A 20,752-nucleotide genomic window follows, 5' to 3' on the forward strand; every position below is an offset into this window, starting at 1 on the left:
GCACTCCTGCACACAGGGTCTTCTTGCGGGGAAGCAACATTTAGTACTAAAGAGTGCGTTATAATTAGGGTTGTTTGTTTTCGGGTTTTAAATTTTAACACGAAAGTGTTTTATGCCGGGATACACCAAGATTTCACTGACGTCATATCCGTCACGGAAATGACGCCGGTACACCTTTGCCGAAGCGACCCGCCAGCAGGACGTCGCTCGCCAAGCACACCCACAAGACAGCCGCCGACCCGCAAATCATGCTCAGCCGCAGATTTCGCTGCACACTTCACTTTATTGTTTGACCGATTCCTATGACAGAGCAATCAACTATAGTTGTTTTTGTCTGTTTTTTTTTTTGGACGGTAAGCTTACTTCGGCTCGAGAGAGTTATTTTTCATCCACCATCCATCCTTGGGTCCTTATAAAAGTAGTGTCAGCGTGGCCCGGCCGCAAGCTTCGCACTAACGCTAACGTTTGCTTCCCCGCCATAATACCCTCTCGGCAGCGGTGCACCCTTTACAGGAGAAGTCGGCAAATAAGAGTAGGGCGTAGTTAGCCGGGTACCGCGAAATTGACCCAAATGCCAGCGAATGCTTCGCATCAGTTTATTAAAGCTAAATCTTCGGCAAATAAGAGTAGGGCGTAGTTAGCCGGGTACCGCGAAATTGACCCAAATACCAGCGAATGCTTCGCATCAGTTTATTAAAGCTAAATATATACAGTTTACCTATTACATGATTTCAGCTTAACGCTCTTAGCTCTCGTCATGATTTTGAAAGCAATGTCGATAACTAGGGGCTAACGGAAATGGTTAGGCATTGAAAACGTCCGCTACTTCAAGGTCACTCCGCGCTCGTCATGCAAGAGTATTATTGCAACTTAGGTATAAAGGGTGATGAATTTCCCGTAGGGTGTAACAAGATCTGTTTTTCGTGTATTGTATCGCGTTTTTCCAAGAAGATGTCCAGTTTTTGGTTTAACCTTGCGCTGAGCCTCGAACATTATCGTCCATTTTGCTGCGTCTGTTCACTCGAACCTGTTCGGGTGGAGCGAACCTCGGAGGACTTTTATCAAAAACAACCGCAGATGGCTTGCATTACTCTGCAAAAAGATTCACTCGAAACATGTCAGGTTAAGTAGTTCGTGGAGGGCGGTTCGTAAGAAACGCTACGAAAACTTGCTATGCAGGGTAGCGATTGACCTGGGTAGCCAATTATGCCAGTTCACGAACTATCATCTTAGAAACCGGCGCGAAAGAGCGCCCGCAGCAAGGCAAGGTTACTGTTTCGCATCTTACGAAATGCAAGGGGCACTTACGCATTCACTTATCACCTCGGCGGTTTCCTTTATTTCACGCATCCATACACTGTTCACGCCTATATTAAGCGTGAAACACGCTTTTCGGTGCCGTAAACTTCATTTAAGAGCACAACGATGGCCAAAATGCGCGTTGTTTTATTTTTTTTCAAGCGTGAATCGGGTCGAGAAGAACCACATTCGCTTTCTTTCAAGCGTGATACACAATTGCATGCTTATGAAAACTCACGCTAAAAAAATCCCGCGCCGCCGATCGCGCCTTTCTTCATCACGTATCCCCAAGAAGCCGTGCAACGTGATGCTGCATGCTGCGGTTACTTGCGCCTCCTTTCTATTTTATTTTTCATGTGAAGGACCGAAGGCATTGAAAGGTGGCGCTTGCTTCAGCGATTTTGCCTAGAAAACAAAGTTAGAGTCGCTGGAGGCATGGCGTGAAGCAGGCGTTTTGTGAGTCATTCCTGCCTGCCATTGAAGTGTCTACTGTGTGGAGTGCTCGCTTTCTTGGGGAAAAACGTGGCGAAGAAGGAAGGAAGTGATGAGTAATTCGATTGGCCCGCGTGATGTTCCTCGCGGTAAACGCGAGACTTGGTGGCTGACCCAAGCTACCCAGACCATAAATCTGGCGCAGCAAATATTGTCTTCTTCTATCTTTCTAATCAAATGATTTCTGACGGCGAGAGAGGCGTCTTACACACAGCTGGAAAATGCCGCGTCAAGTAAGTACAAATTCTCCATTTCATCTTCACTAAGCGTTGGGAAGGTCGCCAGTCACGGATGGCAAGCGTCAGCGCCTAGCGTGATAGTTCACTGCACCATAAAGAAGCGTGCAAAAATATCCGTTACTCCCACTTTCTAAGCGTTATGAATCCCTCGAGTCATGCTTAGGAGGCGTGATTTTTCCGCGTGAAAGCCCCGCACGGAGCACCTTGTGTATTCGAGGTGACGATATTGGCGACACCGCGGACCCCGAGCACCCATACATAAGTTGTAATCAACCGTAGCAACATTTTGAGAGGTGGAGGGTAGAAGCCTGGAACGATGGCCGTCGGAGCCCTGGTCAAGCTCCGGCCGATGGGTTCCCTGTCTGTCTACCAGTGAGGGAGCTCTGCGACCTCGTTGACCATCAGGGTAAAGGCAATGGTGGAAGTATCCCAGTCCGCGGCTGTATACTATATGACGCATGGTGTTTTAAAAGCCACCCTGTAAATAGGATCGCATCTTTAAAAGGGTCCGCACCGAAACCCAGCTTGCACAAAAGGTTAAGAAACTTAGATGCTGCGTATGTCCCAGACGAAAAAAAAAAAGGCTACAAAACAAATCGGAAAAGGCGCCCGCCGTTGCGACGACGTCTTACATCTCTGCTTATGTCCCGCTGGCTTAAACTTTTCTGGACGATGTAAGTCCGGTTTTGTAAAAGTCGTTAAAAACCCGGTTTAGAATATGAATTATTATTATCATCATCATCATCATCATCATCATCATCATCATCATCACCGTCACAGTGCCAAGGCAGACTCTCCAAACATCTCTGTGTATACCACACCACGCAGGCCTTGAACTAAGGGCAGTTATGGGCCCTTGGTCGGACCCACGCCAGGCCGTACGGGCTACCAAAGCTCTGCTGGTGTTCTTGCGTAGTACTGGCCTGGAACAAGTGCTCTGATGAACTTAACTTCCAAACTCTGTGTATGTGCTTGAACACTTGTGTGCATTACCTCGTTATTTATTTATTTATTTATTTATTTATTTATTTATTTATTTATTTATTTATTTATTTATTTATTTATTTATTTATTTATTTATTTCAGTTCACAGACTCTCATTTTTCGTTCCCTCATATGGCGTAGCATGCTAAGCGATATGGCTCGGCTAACCTCGCTTTTACCATTAAATGCATTCTCTCTCTCATCAATAACGACAGCCGCAACAGCCTACTCAGGCCCACTGCAGGTCGAAGGCCTCTCCTATTGACCTCCAACCACTCCTGTCCTGTGCTACTCGAGTCCGCAGTTTACCCCCGAAGTTCCGTATTTCATCCCTCCATCGGGTTAATGGTCTTCCCCTTCCTCTATACCCATCTCTTGGTATCCACTCTGTTACACTAATTGTCCACCGGTTGTCGGTTCGTCTGAGTAAATGAGCTGCCCAAGTGCATTTCTTTTTCTTTACTTGAACTATGATATCTTCAACTCTAGTTTGTTCTCTGATCCAGGCGGCTCGTTTCTTATCCCCGAGCGCCATTTCTAACATTATTCGTTCCGTGGCCTGTTGAGCCTATCTAAGTTTGCTTTCCAGTTCTTTAGTAAGGCAAGGACCTGTAAAATTCGTTTGGGATGTATTACTTAATCGACGTATAAGAACTCTTGTAAACGCCTCAGACATCCCGGTTTGAGACTAGTCGCTAGGATGCCTTTAAAATCTCTTTGCTGGATTATTACAGCTGGATTTAAGTAGCCTGATTAACGACCATCATGTGTCTTTTGTTCTCGCTCTACACACCGTTGTCGAATAAAGTAACAGAAACATTGAAGTGCGTGACGGAATGCAACGCACCGCACGCAATCCGTGCGTTACACAGTGTTCGGAATTATAGAAACACAATCATTCCAAACATTTTATTGAATTCAGTGCAACAGATTTGAAAACACCGGAATGCGTGATTTATGTTCTCATTCTGATTCTGAATCTAAGACGACAAGGCGAGCCCATAAAGTGCTCTGCACTTAAAAGCGCCGTCATTTGCAAACGTATATATAAAAAAAGAACAGTTTATTGTATGCCGTAAGGCTCCTCGGCGAAGACATAAAAACCCGTAATAGGATTGCTAAAGACAAATCTTTCTGCTCTTGTTTCTGTTTCTGACGATCAAGAAAAATGCTAGTTGTTCCAATCATTACTGTCAGCCTGTTTTTTTCTCCAACCTATTATGAAAAATTGGAAACGCCCCGTCTGTCTCAGAACAACTAAATGAACGAATGGATCCGTCATTGTCACCCATAAAGATTTATTTATTTGATGTACTTAAGCTACTCCAGAGCGTTAAAGTTAATTCTGCTGGTGGACCTGATGGCCTACCCTTACGTCCTTCATGCCTGCTCTGACACCATAGCCTACTTTCTCGCTATTTTGTTTACCAAGTCGATCGCTACCGTTGACTTTGCTGGGGATTGGAAAATTGCAAACGTGGCGCCCATTCACAAAAGTGGTCTGAAAAGCAATCCTGAGAAATATAGGCCCGTATCTCTCACGAGTATATGCAGTAAAATCCTAGAACATAAAATATATAGCGCCATAATAAAACACCTGGAATCTAATAGATATTTTACGAATTGCTACCACAGCTTTCGGGCAGGTTTTTCCTGCATAACGCAATTACCAGTATTTAGCCGTGATATTTTAACCTGAGAGAACAGGTAGACTGCGTATTTTTGGATTTTAAAAAGGCATTTGAATCCGTTCCGCACGCATTGCTACTCCATAAGTCGTCTTTTATTGGCCTGCATCGATTCACGACGTAGTCCAGTGGATCACAGGTCATTTGCATAATCGTACCCAATGTGTACTGATAAACGGCTCTCAAAGAGGTGCTTTGAGTGTTAGTTCTGGGGTTCCGCAGGGGTCTGGTTTAGGGCCCCTGCTTTTCCTTATATATATTAACAATACTGTAATTAACTTGACCTGCAAAGTACACCTTTACGTGGATGATGGCGTTGTTTATCGTGGTATCAAAAGCCCAATTGACACGGGCTATCTTCAACGGGATCTTACCGATATTCAAACGTGGCGTGCAAAATGGAAAATGACTTGAAATTGATTGATTGTAGGGTTTAACGCGCCGACGCAACGCAGGCGATGAGGCGCGCCGTAGTGGACGGCTCCGGATTAATTTTGACCACCTGGGGATCTTTAACGTGCGCCTAAATCTCGTACACACGGGCGTTTTTGCTTTTCGCCTCCATCAGAAAAGCGTCCGCCGCGGCCGGGAATCGAACCCGCGACCTCGTGCTCAGCAGCGCAACGCCTTAGCCACTAAGCCACCGCGGCGGATAAATGACTTGAAATGTTGCAAAATGTAAGCTCGTGTCCTTCACACGCAGCCCCAACCCTATTTTATCGAAACACTCTGGGAAGTATGCCTCTTGAAACAGTGTTGGATTATAAATATCTTTGCTTCTGTGTTCTGTGGGCGCCGATGTGGTCGTGCGGCTGACCCTACATTTATTTGCAGAGAAGGATTCGGTGGCAGAAGAAGCCCAGCGAGTCGGGGAGCGCCCGTGGAATGCCAGCCGAGCAGCGCAGTAGCCTGGGTGTTCTCTAGCGCGTGGCTCGTCGGGCCTTCTTCTGCCACCGAATCCTCCTCTGCAAATAAATGTAGGGGCAGCCGCACGACCACATCGGCGCCCACATTAATTGGTGACCCGGACGTGATGATAGTGGGCGCATGCTTGTCGTCAAAGCATGCGCTCACTATCATCACGTCCGGGTCACCAATTAGTGTGGGCGCCGATGTGGTCGTGCGGCTGACCCTACATTTATTGGTGACCCGGACGTGATGATAGTGGGCGCATGCTTTGACGACAAAGAGGCCGCTACACTTCTATTTTTCATACAACCTAAGCTGCAAACATCAGGTTGGACGTGTGTCCTTTTCAGCCTCCCGCATGCGGATTTTTTTTAAATGCAACTTCCGTGATGCACCTCTAAAAGTTAAGGAACTTTTATATTTCACCGACGTAAGATCTATTGTGGAGTGCACCTTAGCCGTTTGGGACCCACAATTCGATCCTTTGTGTGCACTGCTAGAACGGGTCCAAAATAAACAAAATAAAAAGTTCACATAAGGTTATACGAAAGGAAGAGAGAGAGAGAGAGAGAAGCACAGCCCAGTGTAAATCGAAACATTTGTGAACGAAAAGTTTAGAAAAGGTAAGAGAGAGAGAGAGAGAGAGAGAGAGAGAGAGAGAGAGAGAGAGAGAGAGAGAGAGAGAGAGAGAGAGAGAGAAGCACAGCCCAGTGTAAATCGAAACATTTGTGAACGAAAGGTTTAGAAAAGGTAAGAGAGAAAGAGAGAGAGAGAGAGAGAGAGAGAGAGAGAAAGAGAGAGAGAGAGAAGCACAGCCCAGTGTAAATCGAAACATTTGTGAACGAAAGGTTTAGAAAAGGTAAGAGAGAAAGAAAGAGAGAGAGAGAGAGAGAGAGAGAGAGCTTCTGCAGAGACGTGCTGCGCATGCGCAAGGAGCGTTGGATTAGATTGGATTCAATTGGATTTAGATTGGATTGGATTGAAATGGATTGGATTGGATTAAATTGAATTCTATTGGATTGTATTGGATTGGAAATAGATTTAGTAGCAGTAAGGACTCTCACGGGTGATTTACGGTAAGAACGATCCCCAGTGCTTCCCCCACTCGTCATGATTCACTTCGTGGAGACGTTTGTGCTTGGTTTTTGCTTTTCGCCTCCATTAGAAAATGTAAATTTGACGCGCTATTGGGATGATTTGTGTCACACGCCTTCGTCTCTCTTTTTCTACCATGTGATGAATTGTATTCATGTATGACCGCCCTGCTTTAATTGCAGCACAGGCAAAACAAAACAAAAAGTTTGGCTCAGATTTTTTTCTCTCTATTAAACTTGTGAACGCGTCATGATCGACTGGGTAAATTATCTCAATTTTTACGCCCTGCACTATCCTACTTATTCATTTTCTAATAACGAGTGGAGCAACGCTAATAAAACTATAAATAGCAAACGTTTGCTCGTGAATCTTTTATTTGTTTTTATTTGTTTTTCTACGATTGCCAGCCACAGTGATAAGTTACTGCCCCGCTGGAACTTAGGTAGCTTGTAGGATCTTCATTAAATAAATAAGAACAATAATTCACATATCAAGAATAGGCCCCCATGATTGACCCCCGTCCGTATTTAGCCTTGTACACAAGAACTCAAAATCGCGGATATTCTGTCGGTAGTTCCACAAAAAATGTTAAACCGCCAAGATTTCTTATCAAATTTCATGTCGCTGTTTTGCAAGGGATATTGATTGTTCAAAAAAATTACGCCATCCGCATTTATGATGTCTTCATAGCGGTATAGAATGCAACAACAAAAACGAACGAAACAGCTGGCATGATGTTAGGTAAGCCGAACTTTATGAGGGAAAGTGGAATTATCTGGGTGAGAAGGCAAATGAATTTGACAGGTTTACTTTGTACGGAAATATGTGGCACGTAAACCCCGTCTCATGTCCCCTCCATTCCTACAAAAAACAACAACGACAATGTCATGCAGGATTTTCCCGTATAAGTCGTACATTTTCGTTGAACGAAGAATCATTACCGAATGGTCCAACCTATTGCGGTAATTCACGCAAAGTGACAGTGGTTGCAGCACATTTAAAACTCCTAGATTGTTGAGGACGACGCCTACTTTTGCCTTTTACGTTGCAAAAATATGACCACTCTTGAGTGTAATATAGAATAAAGAGCGCGACTATAATTTTTATTGTTATGCCATGGTATAAAAAAAGCTATGCGGATGGCTGCAAAAATTACCATCAGTGATCATAATAAAGAACTCTCGCTGTGGACCCAGTGTGCGAACGCACAGACTACGAGGAGACGCAATTTTTACGCGTCAAACAATGTACGTGGGCTCCGGACGCATCTTATACTTTAGGTATGAAGTAAAAAGTAAATATGGTTTAAACCGAGCGTCGCGAGGCAAGTCATTCGCAACCAAAAGCAGCTTCACATTCGCACGTTCGGTGGTCAGATCTCCTCTCTCGACCCGTACAAGGCGTCGATGTCCTTCTGGTAAAAGCTTTCTATGGGCTTCCTACGAATCTTCATGGTGACCGTGACCAGTCCAGAGTCCGGCATCCACATTTCCGAACACAGTTTTATCTTACGCGGCAACTCGGCCTTCTCTAAGCCATGCGAAAGCGCATGCTCCAAAATTGACTCCTCCGCGGCCGTGACCACTTCAGAGTCCTCACAGAGTTCCTTAAGTGTGGCTGCGGGCTTCCTGCCAAGACCTTCTGCCACACGTTGGAGTTGTTTCAAGTTAGGAACCGCGAAGGCAACGATGTAAGTGTGAAGCGAGCTGCCATAGGCAAAGGCATTTTCCACGAGTGGGGACATCTTCAGGATGGTCTCCACCCGACCAAGCGAAATGTACTCGCCATGCTGCAACTTCACAAGGTCCTTCTTGCGGTCAATGATCTTAAGCGTGCCGTCGGGGAAGAACTCGCCAATGTCGCCCGTGTGGCACCAACGGATGCCACCTTCCTCTTGGTAGACTTCCCGAGTCAACTCTTCATTCTTGAAGTACCCCTTCGTTACTGATGCGCCCCCTATGACGATCTCGCCGCGAGGGTTGGGCTTGTCCGAGGTGCGGTAGTTGCCCTCAGTCCAGTCGACCAGGCGGACGTACACCCCCGAAATCGGGGCCCCTACCCGGTCCATGCTAGTGTCCTCAACGTCCATGAGGGTCGCCGCCCCACACACCTCGGTCATGCCGTATCCCTCAATCGTCGGGCAACAAAAGCAGGCTCGTGTGAATCGGCGTGTGTGGCTGGAGAGAGGCGCCGAGGCACTTCCAATCAGTTTAACTTCCCCGCCCAGAAGACTACGAAACTTGCTGAAGAGAAGTCTGTTGAGCAGTGGTGTGTCAAATCCGAGGTCGAGCCAGAAGTTTTTGTACTCAATGGCGTAGTCAAATAATGCCTGGAACAGGTGACCCTTCGAGCGAGTTGCTTCCGCGACGCCTTTGCGAATCCGATCGAGTACTAGCGGCACGGTGACCAGTTGAGTCGGTTTGAGGAGGGTCATGTCCCCGGGGCACCCTTTCGCCACACCGGTAGAGTTGTCGGTCAGGGTAAGCGGAGAGGAGTAGCCAATGCGCGCACCAGCAGAAAAGAGGAGGAATTCGGTGAAGAGCTCGAGTATGTGTGCGAGGGGCAAGTAGGCAATAGAAGTATCATTGCTACTGTAGACTCCAAGTCTTTCCCAAGCAGCTCCGAAGCTTTTAAAGCTAGCGATAAGGTTCCGGTGAGTGGCGATAACGCCTTTGGGCTTTCCCGAGGAGCCGCTCGTGAACATAACGATGGCCACGTCCTCCGGGGAAGGGGACGACATCTCAGCCTCTTAGTGTGCGCCTCTTTCTAGAAGTGCGTTGAAGGACACCGCCTGTGATGAAGAAATAACGAGTGATAGCAATCGTGAGAGCGCTAGATATATCTCAAAAGAAAGGTAATGAACCACCGAACGAGGTACTGAGATTTTTACGTCTACGTACTACCTGTGCAACAAGGGCGTTCCGGATACTTTTCGAAGCATTGTACATTGAGTGCACTGCCAGTTGCAAGCTTCTACATGTTCTAACTTCGTTTATGCCGCTGTTAAGGTAGTATACGTCAAAATATAGGATTCGAGAAAAGCGCAGCATGTCACGCTCTACAGCCAGCACCAACAATTCGTTCGTACGGAAGTTTCCATGAAATTTCATTTGACGTTCCTGTTTACGCAGTGTATCTGCTTAAAGACCGAACAGAACCTACGGATACCTCAGCTTATGGTCAGCGAAAACAAATTCAAACTTTGCAAGGACACCCTGAAGACAATTGCGCGGCGCTGTACCGAAGTCACATCAACGGGCTGATTGTGCGTACAGCAAAATATTGGGATACAACCGATGTATTTAGCAGGTAATAACTTTCCTGGGAATCAAACGAAGCATTAAGATTGTCGAAGGGTAATGTTTACGTGCCAGAAGGCACTTCGAAGTATAAATGTAGTTATGGAGTGTCAGTTTCTGTGCAATAACGCGTGCGTTTGTCTCGTGAAATGGACATGATCAAAGAAACATTCGAGAGGGCGTATACATCTTCACACGCTGTTGAACGCTTCGGAAGACCTAGCTTTCGCGCGAGTGAAATGGCTTCATCGTTTAGAGATGCGAAGACTTAATTATTAATGAAACCCACAAATACAAGAGCGTGTCGCGTATCTTAGAAGAGTCCGCAAACGAGTTAGCGAGCATTGTGTGGACTGTCAATGGGCTTCAGAAAAAAAAAAAAAATGGAAGTGCAGAGCAGGTATTCGCCATAATGGGCGTTGCCACCGTTATCCGTTTACAGCTACCACCTAAACCAAATCGACAGGCGTTCTTAACTAAAGGAACGCGGGCGCTGCCGGTTAATTACGTATATTTTTCCTCAAATGTACCTATAGTTTTCTTTGCGCTATAAACCACGGGAAGATGTACCACAAGCGCCAGCTTTTCACGAGTTTCGAACGCTTATGACTGCATAAACCGCTTGGCTTTCGAAGCCTCTGGGGTACGCCGCGAACAACAGCGTTACCCCGGGACGCCGCCTTGGTGCTTTGTATACTTGGGTCTAGCGAGTGAGCTAGGACGGCAAGGCGAGCACCTAAAGTGCTCTGCACTTAAAAGGGGAAGATGCGTCGTAAGTCTCGCAACGAGATCTAGTTTTGCATGATGCATTATTCTTTTAAGCGAAACTTTTGTAGTACTTAGTGGTTGAACGTTCACACTTTTTTTGCACTCTTCTGCCACGCAACTAATTTTTTATGCCTCGTGGGAACATTTTGTAAGTGTTACATAAAAATTACAAAAACCTGCCAATTTTCCTGATCCTAGTTCTTCTTTTTTGTCTTTTTTTTTTTCTTGCCACCGGGCTTTTTTAAACATATCCAAACGACCAACACTAACCATCAACTTTCATTGCTTCTGCATTTTATTTTAAAGAAGATTGAACTATAACCATTTACTAACCTGTGGCCCTTGAGCCAATATTTGTGGTGCCTTGTGCTCGGCGCTTTCCATGTAGATTATGTGCGTCAGCGACGGCATCTTGCGTACAATGCGCACCAAACGGGGCATCAGGTCAGAAGACGTTACCAGGTGCGTTACTTCCGTCTCGTTGACAGCACTGATAATTCCGTCGTCGCTTAGCGCCGCGTACAACGTCGCCAACGGGATGTTCGCCCTGAAACATGCCTGCGCAGTCATAAACCACTCGGCTCGCGTCTCAGCCAGGATGGCGAGATACTGGCGGGGCTTCGCACCTATGGACAGCAACCCGCGAGCAATGAGGTCGATCTGACGACCCACATCTTCGTACGTGAGCCACTCGTAGTCGCCTAAAACGAGCTTCTTGGACATGTGGCCGCTGGCTTGCTTTTCCTCGCTTTGTCCAAGCACGGCCCGTGTCCCTAAAGCGGGCCGCTTGGAGTTCTCCAGGATAGCCTTGCGAGCGACTTCATCTAGAGTTTGCAGTCCTTTGAGGTTCTGGAGTTCCTGGTCTCTGAGTCGTCTGTAGGGTGATGACGGGTCTTCTGGAATAATCCTTTCGGCGAAGATAGTCCTTTTCCTCTGCCAATATATCCATGGTTTCTGAAAGATGAAGTATACCGGAAGCGTGAAGACATCGTAGATCATGGCCATTGCTTTGACGCAGCAGAAAAGAGCTTTTTTCTCGAATGGCAATGTAGTGGGCGCCATGGTTGACGTCCAGGGCCTTAGTGGTCCACATTGACAGAAGCCTTTGATGCGACGTTGTGTATTTACCGGGGAGACCAAAAAGTCTACATTTCGCTTACTCTTTGCTGTCTGTAGAAGCCTCCAACATAGAACTGTGATCTTGGTCCTCGCCATGCTCTTAAATCGGCACCGTAAACTTTTGACTAGGCAGATTTGTTGCTTTTTCGAAAGGCGTCGGGGTGCGGAAGATGCGTCCAGTTGTTTCTTCGTATACAGGCGCTGCCTCTTGAAAACACCGCCCTTAACCCGCACTAAAGAAGGATATCAGCCCATTCTGGTAGTTGCGACGTTCGAGTGTGTGTCAGTGACGCTAACACAAGATATGGGCCTTGAGTTGGGGGCTGCGGGCTGCCTTGGTTGATGATCGAGCCCGATAACGCTTTGTTTGCGAAGATGTGGTGCCGAGGGAGAAGGGTTGCCTTGCCTCTTGCCTGACTTACTCTTCTGTTGAATCCCCTGTACCGCACAAATAGAGAACGATAAAAGGTAAGAGACTGGGCGAATATACCTTTCTTTCTCTCAGTTCTACAAATACTCCTTCGAACTACTAATACTGAACTAACATGCTCAAGATGGAGTAACTCTGTGGTGTAGTTTCTAATCTTGGCTACTGAAATCTATTATACACTTTAGGTTAAGAACAATTACGGTGTATACAAATGCGATTGTTGTATTCAGTTAAAGCTGCACTAAGTATTTCACAGTTGCACGACGGTGAAATTTTTGAAGTAATATTGAGTGGACGTTTCAGGTATCGTTTCTGTAGCATACACACTAAAAGGCCTCGTCATATGCAGGCTTCCCCTGAGCCCCATACAACGAAATTTTTTCTTGCATTGAATTGTCGCGAACGATCTTAGGCAATTTTTCGAATATGGGTAACGGAAATATGGTGCCGTGCAGGAAAGAAAACAGGGCCATCTCCACTAACGTGAAACCTGGGAAGGGGCGAAGCCTGCAGTGTATGCGTGTATTCTTGGCGCATTGGCGTTTTTGCACATGGAGATGAAACCATTGGGGGGAAGAGGTATACAACTTTGCTGCAAAAGTCACGTGTTTTTGAAGCACGAAGGGTTCTCGCGCGAGGCATCGGAAAACGAGTGTCCCGGTGTGTTCTTTTAACACATTTTTGCACGCGGAGATGAAACTGTCTAGCGCGAGGCCCTGGAAAACGAGTATCCCGGTGTTTTAGTACCGTGACGACATGAATTGCGACGACAAGAGACGTCGACTGCCCGATCCTCCCCGGGGCGTCGCCCCTAAAAAACAGGTGGGGTTGCGTAAGCTTCGAGCGGTTTTCATTGTCTCAGCGTAAACTATGCTCGGTTACAGCTCAAGAACGGCACCACCTCATGTAGTGTATCACTCCGCCAAAGCGCCGGACCCGAGATGTCAGTGCGCGCGCGTTTTGAAAGGGGTTTGCTATGAATGCGTGATATCGTCTGCCTTGTCTCACGCAGTTTGTCTGTCGTCACTGAAGTCGTTTATAAGCATATTAAGTCCAAAAAATTACGGGAACGGCTCACGCCATGTTCAAAATATTCCCAGTAACGCCCTACCTGCGCCGCGCAGAGAAACATCCGGCTATGGTGACAAGGCACAGCGGCAACTTCTGGTGCCGTTCATACGTTGTCACCGAGTATAGCACAGCTACGCCTGTATGGCGAGGACCCGACAAAAAGCGCGCCTTTGCGCTCGTCAGTTTTCTTTTAGCAAAAACAGAGGGCGGGGTAACAAAACAAAGAGTTTTCTTGGTGTGAGGAACAGAAGATTCTCGAAATGTATTTAGAAGCTGCGTGGTTTTTACGTTGAAACAGTCGAAAAACCAAAACAAAGAGTTTTCTTGGTGTGAGGAACAGAAGATCCTCGAAATGTATTTAAAAGCTCACGGATATGTGACGTCAACAGCACGTGACCGGATTATCCGGCCTGGCGGCACATCCACACGTGCGGAGCTACGCGGAGTGACTAGCAGACGACAGCGCCGAGGAACAGGTTCCATTCCCCGCCGAGGGGCACCGCCGTCGAGCGAAAACATGCGGAGGCATTTTCTTTCGCGGAGCCACCGCGGGCTATCCCCACCGAGGGGCGGAGCCTAAAACCGGTCCCGTGAGCGGGTCCCGCGGGCCGAAAAGAGACGGTTTCTCCGTCGTGTGAATCTCGCTTAAGGCACAGCGGCAACTTCCGGTGCCGTTCTTAAGTTGTCACATTGACGGGGTGCTTACTTCCAAGAAAAAACCCTCAAATATAAAGTGTTGTTCTTGCTGGTTTTTCTTTTCCACAGATTGTTTGTTGTCGATCGCCACTCTCTCACATTTATGCACTCTTTGTTAGTACAGTTAAACCTGGATGTAATGAACTCCTGGATGTAACGAAGTTTTTCAATTCCCCATTGCCACCCCCATTGAAGCCCTTGTGTTCGCGTCCTCTATGTAACGAAGACGTTGCGACGGTTAACCGTGATGTAACGAATTCGCTCTCGCTGATGAGTCATTTTGTTGCATTTTCTTTTCTAAACATCGCCTGGAGAAATGCGCTATTTTAGCGAATTTCGCCCGCACTGCGAACTACCGCGCGTTAGCACGCGGGACTGCAGCGCGGGCGGTTAGGTGCTAGGCCTGCCTCTCGGCGATGGTGTATAGTCGCGCGTCTCCACTGCTATCTGGGGGTTCGATTCAACGGTGATGAGTTCTGCGGCCCGAAAACGGAAAGATGTTGTCTTTGCAAGACAAGCTTGCAATTTTAAATGCCGTCTCCGCCGGCGAGAAAGAAGAATGTCGCCGCCCGATTCCGTATCCCAGCTATCGCTTTCTCGACAATTTTGAGTGCGGCAAAAAGCATCACGTTCCCGAAAGGGAGCCCTTTCGGCGTAAGATTGGTCTCTAAAAGGCATTAAGGCACCAAAAAGTGTCGAAACTGAAAAGTGACACTTAGGTTACGTTTGTGACTGCGGGATATAAAGTGGCTTTGCGTTTTCGGGGTGCCGTGTAATGACTAAGCTCGTGGGAAAACAGCAAGGGTAAGTCACGCAGTTTTTCGCCGTGAAATAAATTATTGAGCAATGAGTTCACCATCACTGATGCCTAGTATTTTGGTTTAGTTTCTGGATCATTTACGCGAGCTTTTACTCTAAGCCTGCATGTTACGAAAAATTGCAAATTTCTGTCAACTTCGTGATATCCAGGTTTAACTGTAGTTCCAGTGTACGTCCCTTTTACATCTGGCACTGGTTTCACATATTAGGATTGTTTATTCCTTGTGTATCCTTCGCTCCTGAATTCTCGGTATTTTTGACTAAATAAATAAATACGTTTGACGAAGGTGACGCTCAGTAATATAATGCGAGAATAACTTTTGCCTGGACAATGCCTTCCGCCAAAGGATGCTACACCGCTCACTGGGTTCTTGCTACAGATACCAGCGACTCCTGGCCAGTGTTTACCCGTAATTCATGGGGTTTACCGTGTGTCGATAACATAAACCAGGCAGTCTAACCGAAGTTACTTATAAATAAATGGAAAAAAGTGACTGTACACAAAAAGCGATTGTAAACAACACTAAGAAGTCATGTTACTATTGAGCTGCTTGCTGCGAATAATACTTTTCTATATCAACTTTTTCGGCTCATCAACAGAACGTTCAGATGACATATGGAGGGTCCTAAGTTTTTTACATGGGCGTTTTCCAGAGCCTTTCGGCAATATTACCAAAGGCAACCGTGAATTAACTGAAGTAGACCCAGCTAATGCTTTCAATGACGACTTCCTTTCATTTTCACCGATATCCACAAAAAATTACGGTAATTAATCACCTTTCATAAAGCCCTACTGTCGAAACAGAATGTTCTTTGAGCCAGCTGTAGAGAAAAAGCGCGGTTTTTTCGGAGTGAAAACGGAGAAATCGGAAGATGCTTTCGGTTTAAAAATCAAGCCAATGAAGCACCTACTCTATAAAATATGGCACTGTATAGTGCACACATATAACGCCACATATATAACACGCAATATGTGTTTTCCGCTGTCAAGGAGGAACGGCATTTGTGGGCAGGTGCATGCAGCCCGCAAGGAAATAGGCAACGCTTCCCTCCGCTTTTTCGTCCGCCCCAAACGCCCTGTCCACTGCAGGTACGGAGGAACGGCGCTTTGTGGCAGGTGGATACAGCCCGCAAGGAGAGCAGCAATGGAGGCTTCTTCGCTTACTCTGCCCCGAAGCGCCTTCATATTACACATGCATGCCTACATATAATATGCACATATATATACAAACATACCGTGGCTAGGGGTTCTCACAGCCGACCGTGGCCACCGGGATGGGCGAGGAACGACGTTTACCCGCGTCCGTGCACCTGATTACCGGCTATAGCATCCTGGCTGCCCCGCGCCCCTGTCCCAATCCCCGCCGCGCTCAGCTCGTGCCCCGCGCATCGCGTCCTCTTCGCCGTTGTCTTCCTCAGGGGGAATAAAGAGCCGCTCTCCTCCTTGCGCCAATTCTGCGGAGGAGGTGATAACCACGCAGGCGTGTGCGAGTATTCGGCGTAACCCGCTTGCGCACAAATCACTCGGCGACACAGTGGTTTTTGGCGCCGCTTAGGCGGTGCAACGGTTGGCTCGAGCCCGCATTTCTGACGATTGCAACACGTTTGCGGGCGTGGGATTTACCCTCGCGCAAGTGGAATGCTTAAAAAAAAACTATAAAAAATAAGACGCTGAGGACCTCTTTGGGGGGTGGGGGGGGGAATCGCCCCCTTCGCCCCCCCCCCCCCCCCCCCCCCGGGACCGCCACTGGCTGCCGAGGACGATGAAACGTCGAAGGCGCGTGAAGCGTGCTCGTCTCGTGCCGGCCCACGAAGACACCGGCAACACTGTCGCTCCAGGAGCCATAGAAGGGAACGGGCGTTCAGCAAGCCGCGCATGCGCAGTGGGGGGTGGACGGCGCAACAATGACAACGAGAAGGGAGGGACATAGCCTCGACCTTGAGATGTTTCGCATCTAAAAGGAGGTGCGACGGCCGCAGCCAGGTTTTTTTGTTGACTACACCCCTCCACCTGTGATGTAGGCGGCTAGCGACGGTCCGAGCCGGCGGCACATCGTTCTATTCGGGCGCTAGGCGATCCCCGTCGCGCACGTGCGCCTCGTGACGTCACGGTGTTTACAACAGGAAGAGGTCCATTGGGAACGGACGAGTTTAATTGCAATGTCTACACTGCAGTAACCGACCTGGATGAGCCAGATGCCCAATTCGTTTTGTCTTTATTGTCGGATATCTGCGGGATGGCGGTTATTGTAATGGTGAAATGTAAGCATGAAAGTACGAACTCAAATGTCCGACATTGTGGCCAACCAGGGGCGGTATTCTCGTAACTGTCCCTTTTGAAAACGTCCCTTTTGCGCCACTTTCTCGTGACGTACTTCCGGTTAAGCAATGAGCGTTTGCAGTAGGTTTGCCGCGCTTGCCGTACGTCACTTCCGGTTGTTTGCTTTTAGCCAATCAGGGCTTCCCAAAAGGGACACTTTTGAAAGGGACGCAAAAGGGACAAAACTCGAGAATACCGCCCCAGGAGTGGAGGAAGATCTTTACGAAGGGAGAAGTGCAGGCTGAGTCAGATATGATCCGAAGCAATCGGGCAGACGTCGGCTTTTTAACGCGAGGAACCCAAGTTCGGTTTAGACCACGGGAAGCGTATTTTTTTCTTGCGCCGCTTGGTATGTCTTCACTCATCATCATCTTCATCATCGTTGAAATAGATGCAGTTTTTCGAAAGAAAGAAAGTTTTCACCACTTCGTTTCTTCAAAAAACTGCATCTGTTGCAGTGATAATAAAAAGACCTACCACATTTTCCCCTTTGAATTCCTTGGCTTTCTTTATGCCGCACGTGTTATCTCCTCTGATAGGGAGAGTGTTTCGAACTAACGTCACCAGCCTAGAATAATCTTCTTTGAGCTACAGTGTCCTGGATGCGATTCGACGCTTCGAGAACCACTCGCGCCGAGAAATGAATGCCCGAAGAGCATACACTGCGGTATACGATTCCCCGACACTCGCCTGCGCACGTCACTTTGTTGACTGCTGCTTGGTCGCCTCTGTATTCTTTGAGTTGTTAGGGGAGCACAAGGCCGCTCCAATAAACTTGTTTTTCCTTCAAGACAACTGCGTCGTGCTTGGCTGCGTGACATCTGGTAGGTGCTGGGTACGCACCCTTTACGCTCCCTACGACCTCTGGAAGCCGCCAAGCCAGTCCAACTAGAGCCAGCCGCCGACTGCAAGGTTTGCCGCCCGAATTCGATCTCTTACCAGAACGGCCCAACAGAACGACCGCTGCAACCACCACCATGGTGCTAGAAGCAACGTCGCCAATCGTCCTGCAGCAGCCCCGGGAACCGCCATCGTTCCGGGGACCCCCCGCTGAAGACCCAGAAGAATTGTTGGAGAAGCTGGAGCGCGTCCGCTCAATTAAAACATTAATTAACACGATACATATTACAGTTACATCGATCCATGGCAGGCTGCCCTGTCCAGGTTGTCAACTAAAGGTCAGCGTGAGCTAATTCTGGGCCCCTGGACTTCCGGCTCAACACTTCGGGGCTATCATCTCTTTATTCCCTATTTTCTAAAGTTTCACTAAGTCGTACACAACAAAGGTATCTCTCTCTCTCTCTCTCTCTCTCTCTCTCTCTCTCTCTCTCTCTCTCTCTCTCTCTCTCTCTCTCTCTCTGTTTTATAGAAAAATCAGAACGTTCAGTGAGGCTGCGGCGCATGAGAATAAACACTTTTAAACACTGACATCCTCGCCTTGCAACTCGGGGGACGAATTGCAAAGTATGCTTTCCGCACTGGGCGAACAGAGTAGAACCGTGGGCCTGAAAATTAATATGCAGAAAACGAAAGTAATGATCAATAACCTCGGGACAGCACAGCAGTTCGAGATAGGTGGCGAGGCAGTGGAAGTGGTAAGCGAATATATCTACTTAGGCCAAGTTGTGACCCCAGATCCCAACCATGAGGCAGAGATAATTAGAAGGATAAGAATGGGGTGGGGTGCATATGGCAGACATTCTCAGATAATGGATAGCAGCCTACCATTGTCGCTGAAGAAGAAAGTGTATGACAGCTGCATCTTACCGGTACTCACCTACGGGGCAGACACTTGGAGGCTCGCTAAGAGGGTTCAACTTAAATTGAGAACGACTCAGCGGGCAATGGAGCGGAAAATGATAGGTGTAGCATTAAGGGACAAGAAGAGAGCGGAGTGGGTCAGGGAGCAAACTGGTGTTAAAGACATATTAGTAGAAATTAAGAAGAAGAAATGGACGTGGCAGGGCATGTAATGCGAAGGCAAGATAACCGCTGGTCATTAAGGGTAACAGAGTGGATCCCTAGAGAAGGCAGGCGTTGCAGGGGGCGGCAGAAAGTTAGATGGGTTAGCTCACGCCACGTATATCCTGGCATAGACGAGCTAAGCTACTGCTTTTTTTTTTCATCTTTTAACCATCTGTACAGCAGCTGCTTTTTCATTCATCAGCGCCTTACCGCGGTCAACCTATCCATGCATGCAGTCACGGGCGTGCCGGCTGGGCCCTCTTCTTATGAAATCTGTATGATTTCGATTATAGCACTCAATGTTTAAAAAAATCAAGGGCCGTATACGCGTGATCACCAACCCTGTCCCAAAAACATAGTTTCTTACAGTATACTTACTAAGAAACTCTATGCCCAAAACGGAATCCTCGCGATGATAGCACCAGGCTACAAACTATTGCAAGATTTTGTGTGTCTTCTATATTTCTGGGATAAGAAACACGTCACCTCAAAAAGACGGAGTCAGCACAGTCATTTGACCGGAAAACGAGGGAAAAAGTGGGATGAGTAGGATTTATTTCTATCTTCAACGCTTATCGTGACTCAATGGAAAAGATTAGTTTGTGTTTAGCCCGCGGACTGACCCCGTTAGATGAGTATAAATTTCGAGGGGCAACGCCTTGCCTGTGGAAGACACGCACCGCATCAGCTTCTCGCAATGGCGTCCTGCATCTTCACGTGGACTTTGCTCGCCGTCTGTGCCATCGCAGCAGCTCAAGGTGACGATCCCGAGGTCAGTCCAACAGCGCTACTCAGCTTCTCATCTTTAAATCAGTTGCGAAGCGTTATTTTAAGTAAACCCCTTTTGCACAACAGATCGGGTTTAGTCGTTACTATATTTGTTGTTCCGATTCGTAATGAGCACGGTTAGTGTTCGATTTATTTAATATTATAATGTTCGATGTATTTCCTCAAACTGCATTTCTATTCAAGTCCGCGTTCACACATGTACGACGGTAGGAAATAAAGTAGCCCTATTCCGGAGCCAGCACTGTATACTGTCGCAGCAGCTCGTCCCGATTTGCATTCGTTCTTCTCAAACTGATAGCCCGGGATCGGCAAGCTTCTGCGCTTTGGGCAGTTTACACACGGAAGCTACAATCTACACATACAAGCATTACAACTGTGGACACTTTATTTATTTGCCTCTCAGGTTTAGTAAAGCGCTGCTGAAATAGATGCTAGTAGTGGGCTAGACGGAGCATTTCTAATGCTCAAAAAAGTGCGGTTTCCCAAATTTGATGCTTCTTAGTGCAGGTGGTTTCTAAACGAGGAATGTGACACGGAAATGTTTTCGTTGACTTAGTCGGCTTCTCATGCGACCGCGTTTGCATTGTAAGGGAAGAAATGAACCAGTTTATTCGACTTGTTCAAGCTCTTTCAACAAATAAATGAACGCAGCAAGCATATTTTTAGGAACTCCCTAGTGGTGATTTTCTCATAGTGCGTACGCATTATTTTCGTGGGATCATGTCCTCGCATACACATCTACGAATGTTTGCCTCGGCCCCCAGGTGTCT

The 20,752-nt window shown here is 47.4% G+C and overlaps 1 protein-coding gene and 1 pseudogene across 1 annotated transcript in view; one reads left to right on the plus strand and one right to left on the minus strand.

The window, feature by feature from the left end:
- Nucleotides 1-8,078: 8,078 nt before the first annotated feature.
- On the minus strand, nucleotides 8,079-11,835 carry LOC144148566 (long-chain-fatty-acid--CoA ligase 4 pseudogene; annotated as a pseudogene).
- A 7,976-nt stretch (nucleotides 11,836-19,811) lies between these two features.
- LOC144149601 (uncharacterized) overlaps nucleotides 19,812-20,752 on the plus strand; it is a 62,792-nt gene continuing 61,851 nt past the window's right edge. Inside the window, exon 1 of the mRNA XM_077681241.1 lies at nucleotides 19,812-19,965. Coding sequence (XP_077537367.1) covers nucleotides 19,825-19,965 — 141 coding nt within the window. The 5' untranslated portion in view covers nucleotides 19,812-19,824. The remainder of the gene's footprint in view (nucleotides 19,966-20,752) is intronic.

Source organism: Haemaphysalis longicornis, unplaced genomic scaffold (assembly GCF_048455015.1).
Source record: "Haemaphysalis longicornis isolate Haplotype H1 unplaced genomic scaffold, Haemaphysalis longicornis Haplotype H1 scaffold_8, whole genome shotgun sequence".
Taxonomy (NCBI): domain Eukaryota; kingdom Metazoa; phylum Arthropoda; class Arachnida; order Ixodida; family Ixodidae; genus Haemaphysalis; species Haemaphysalis longicornis.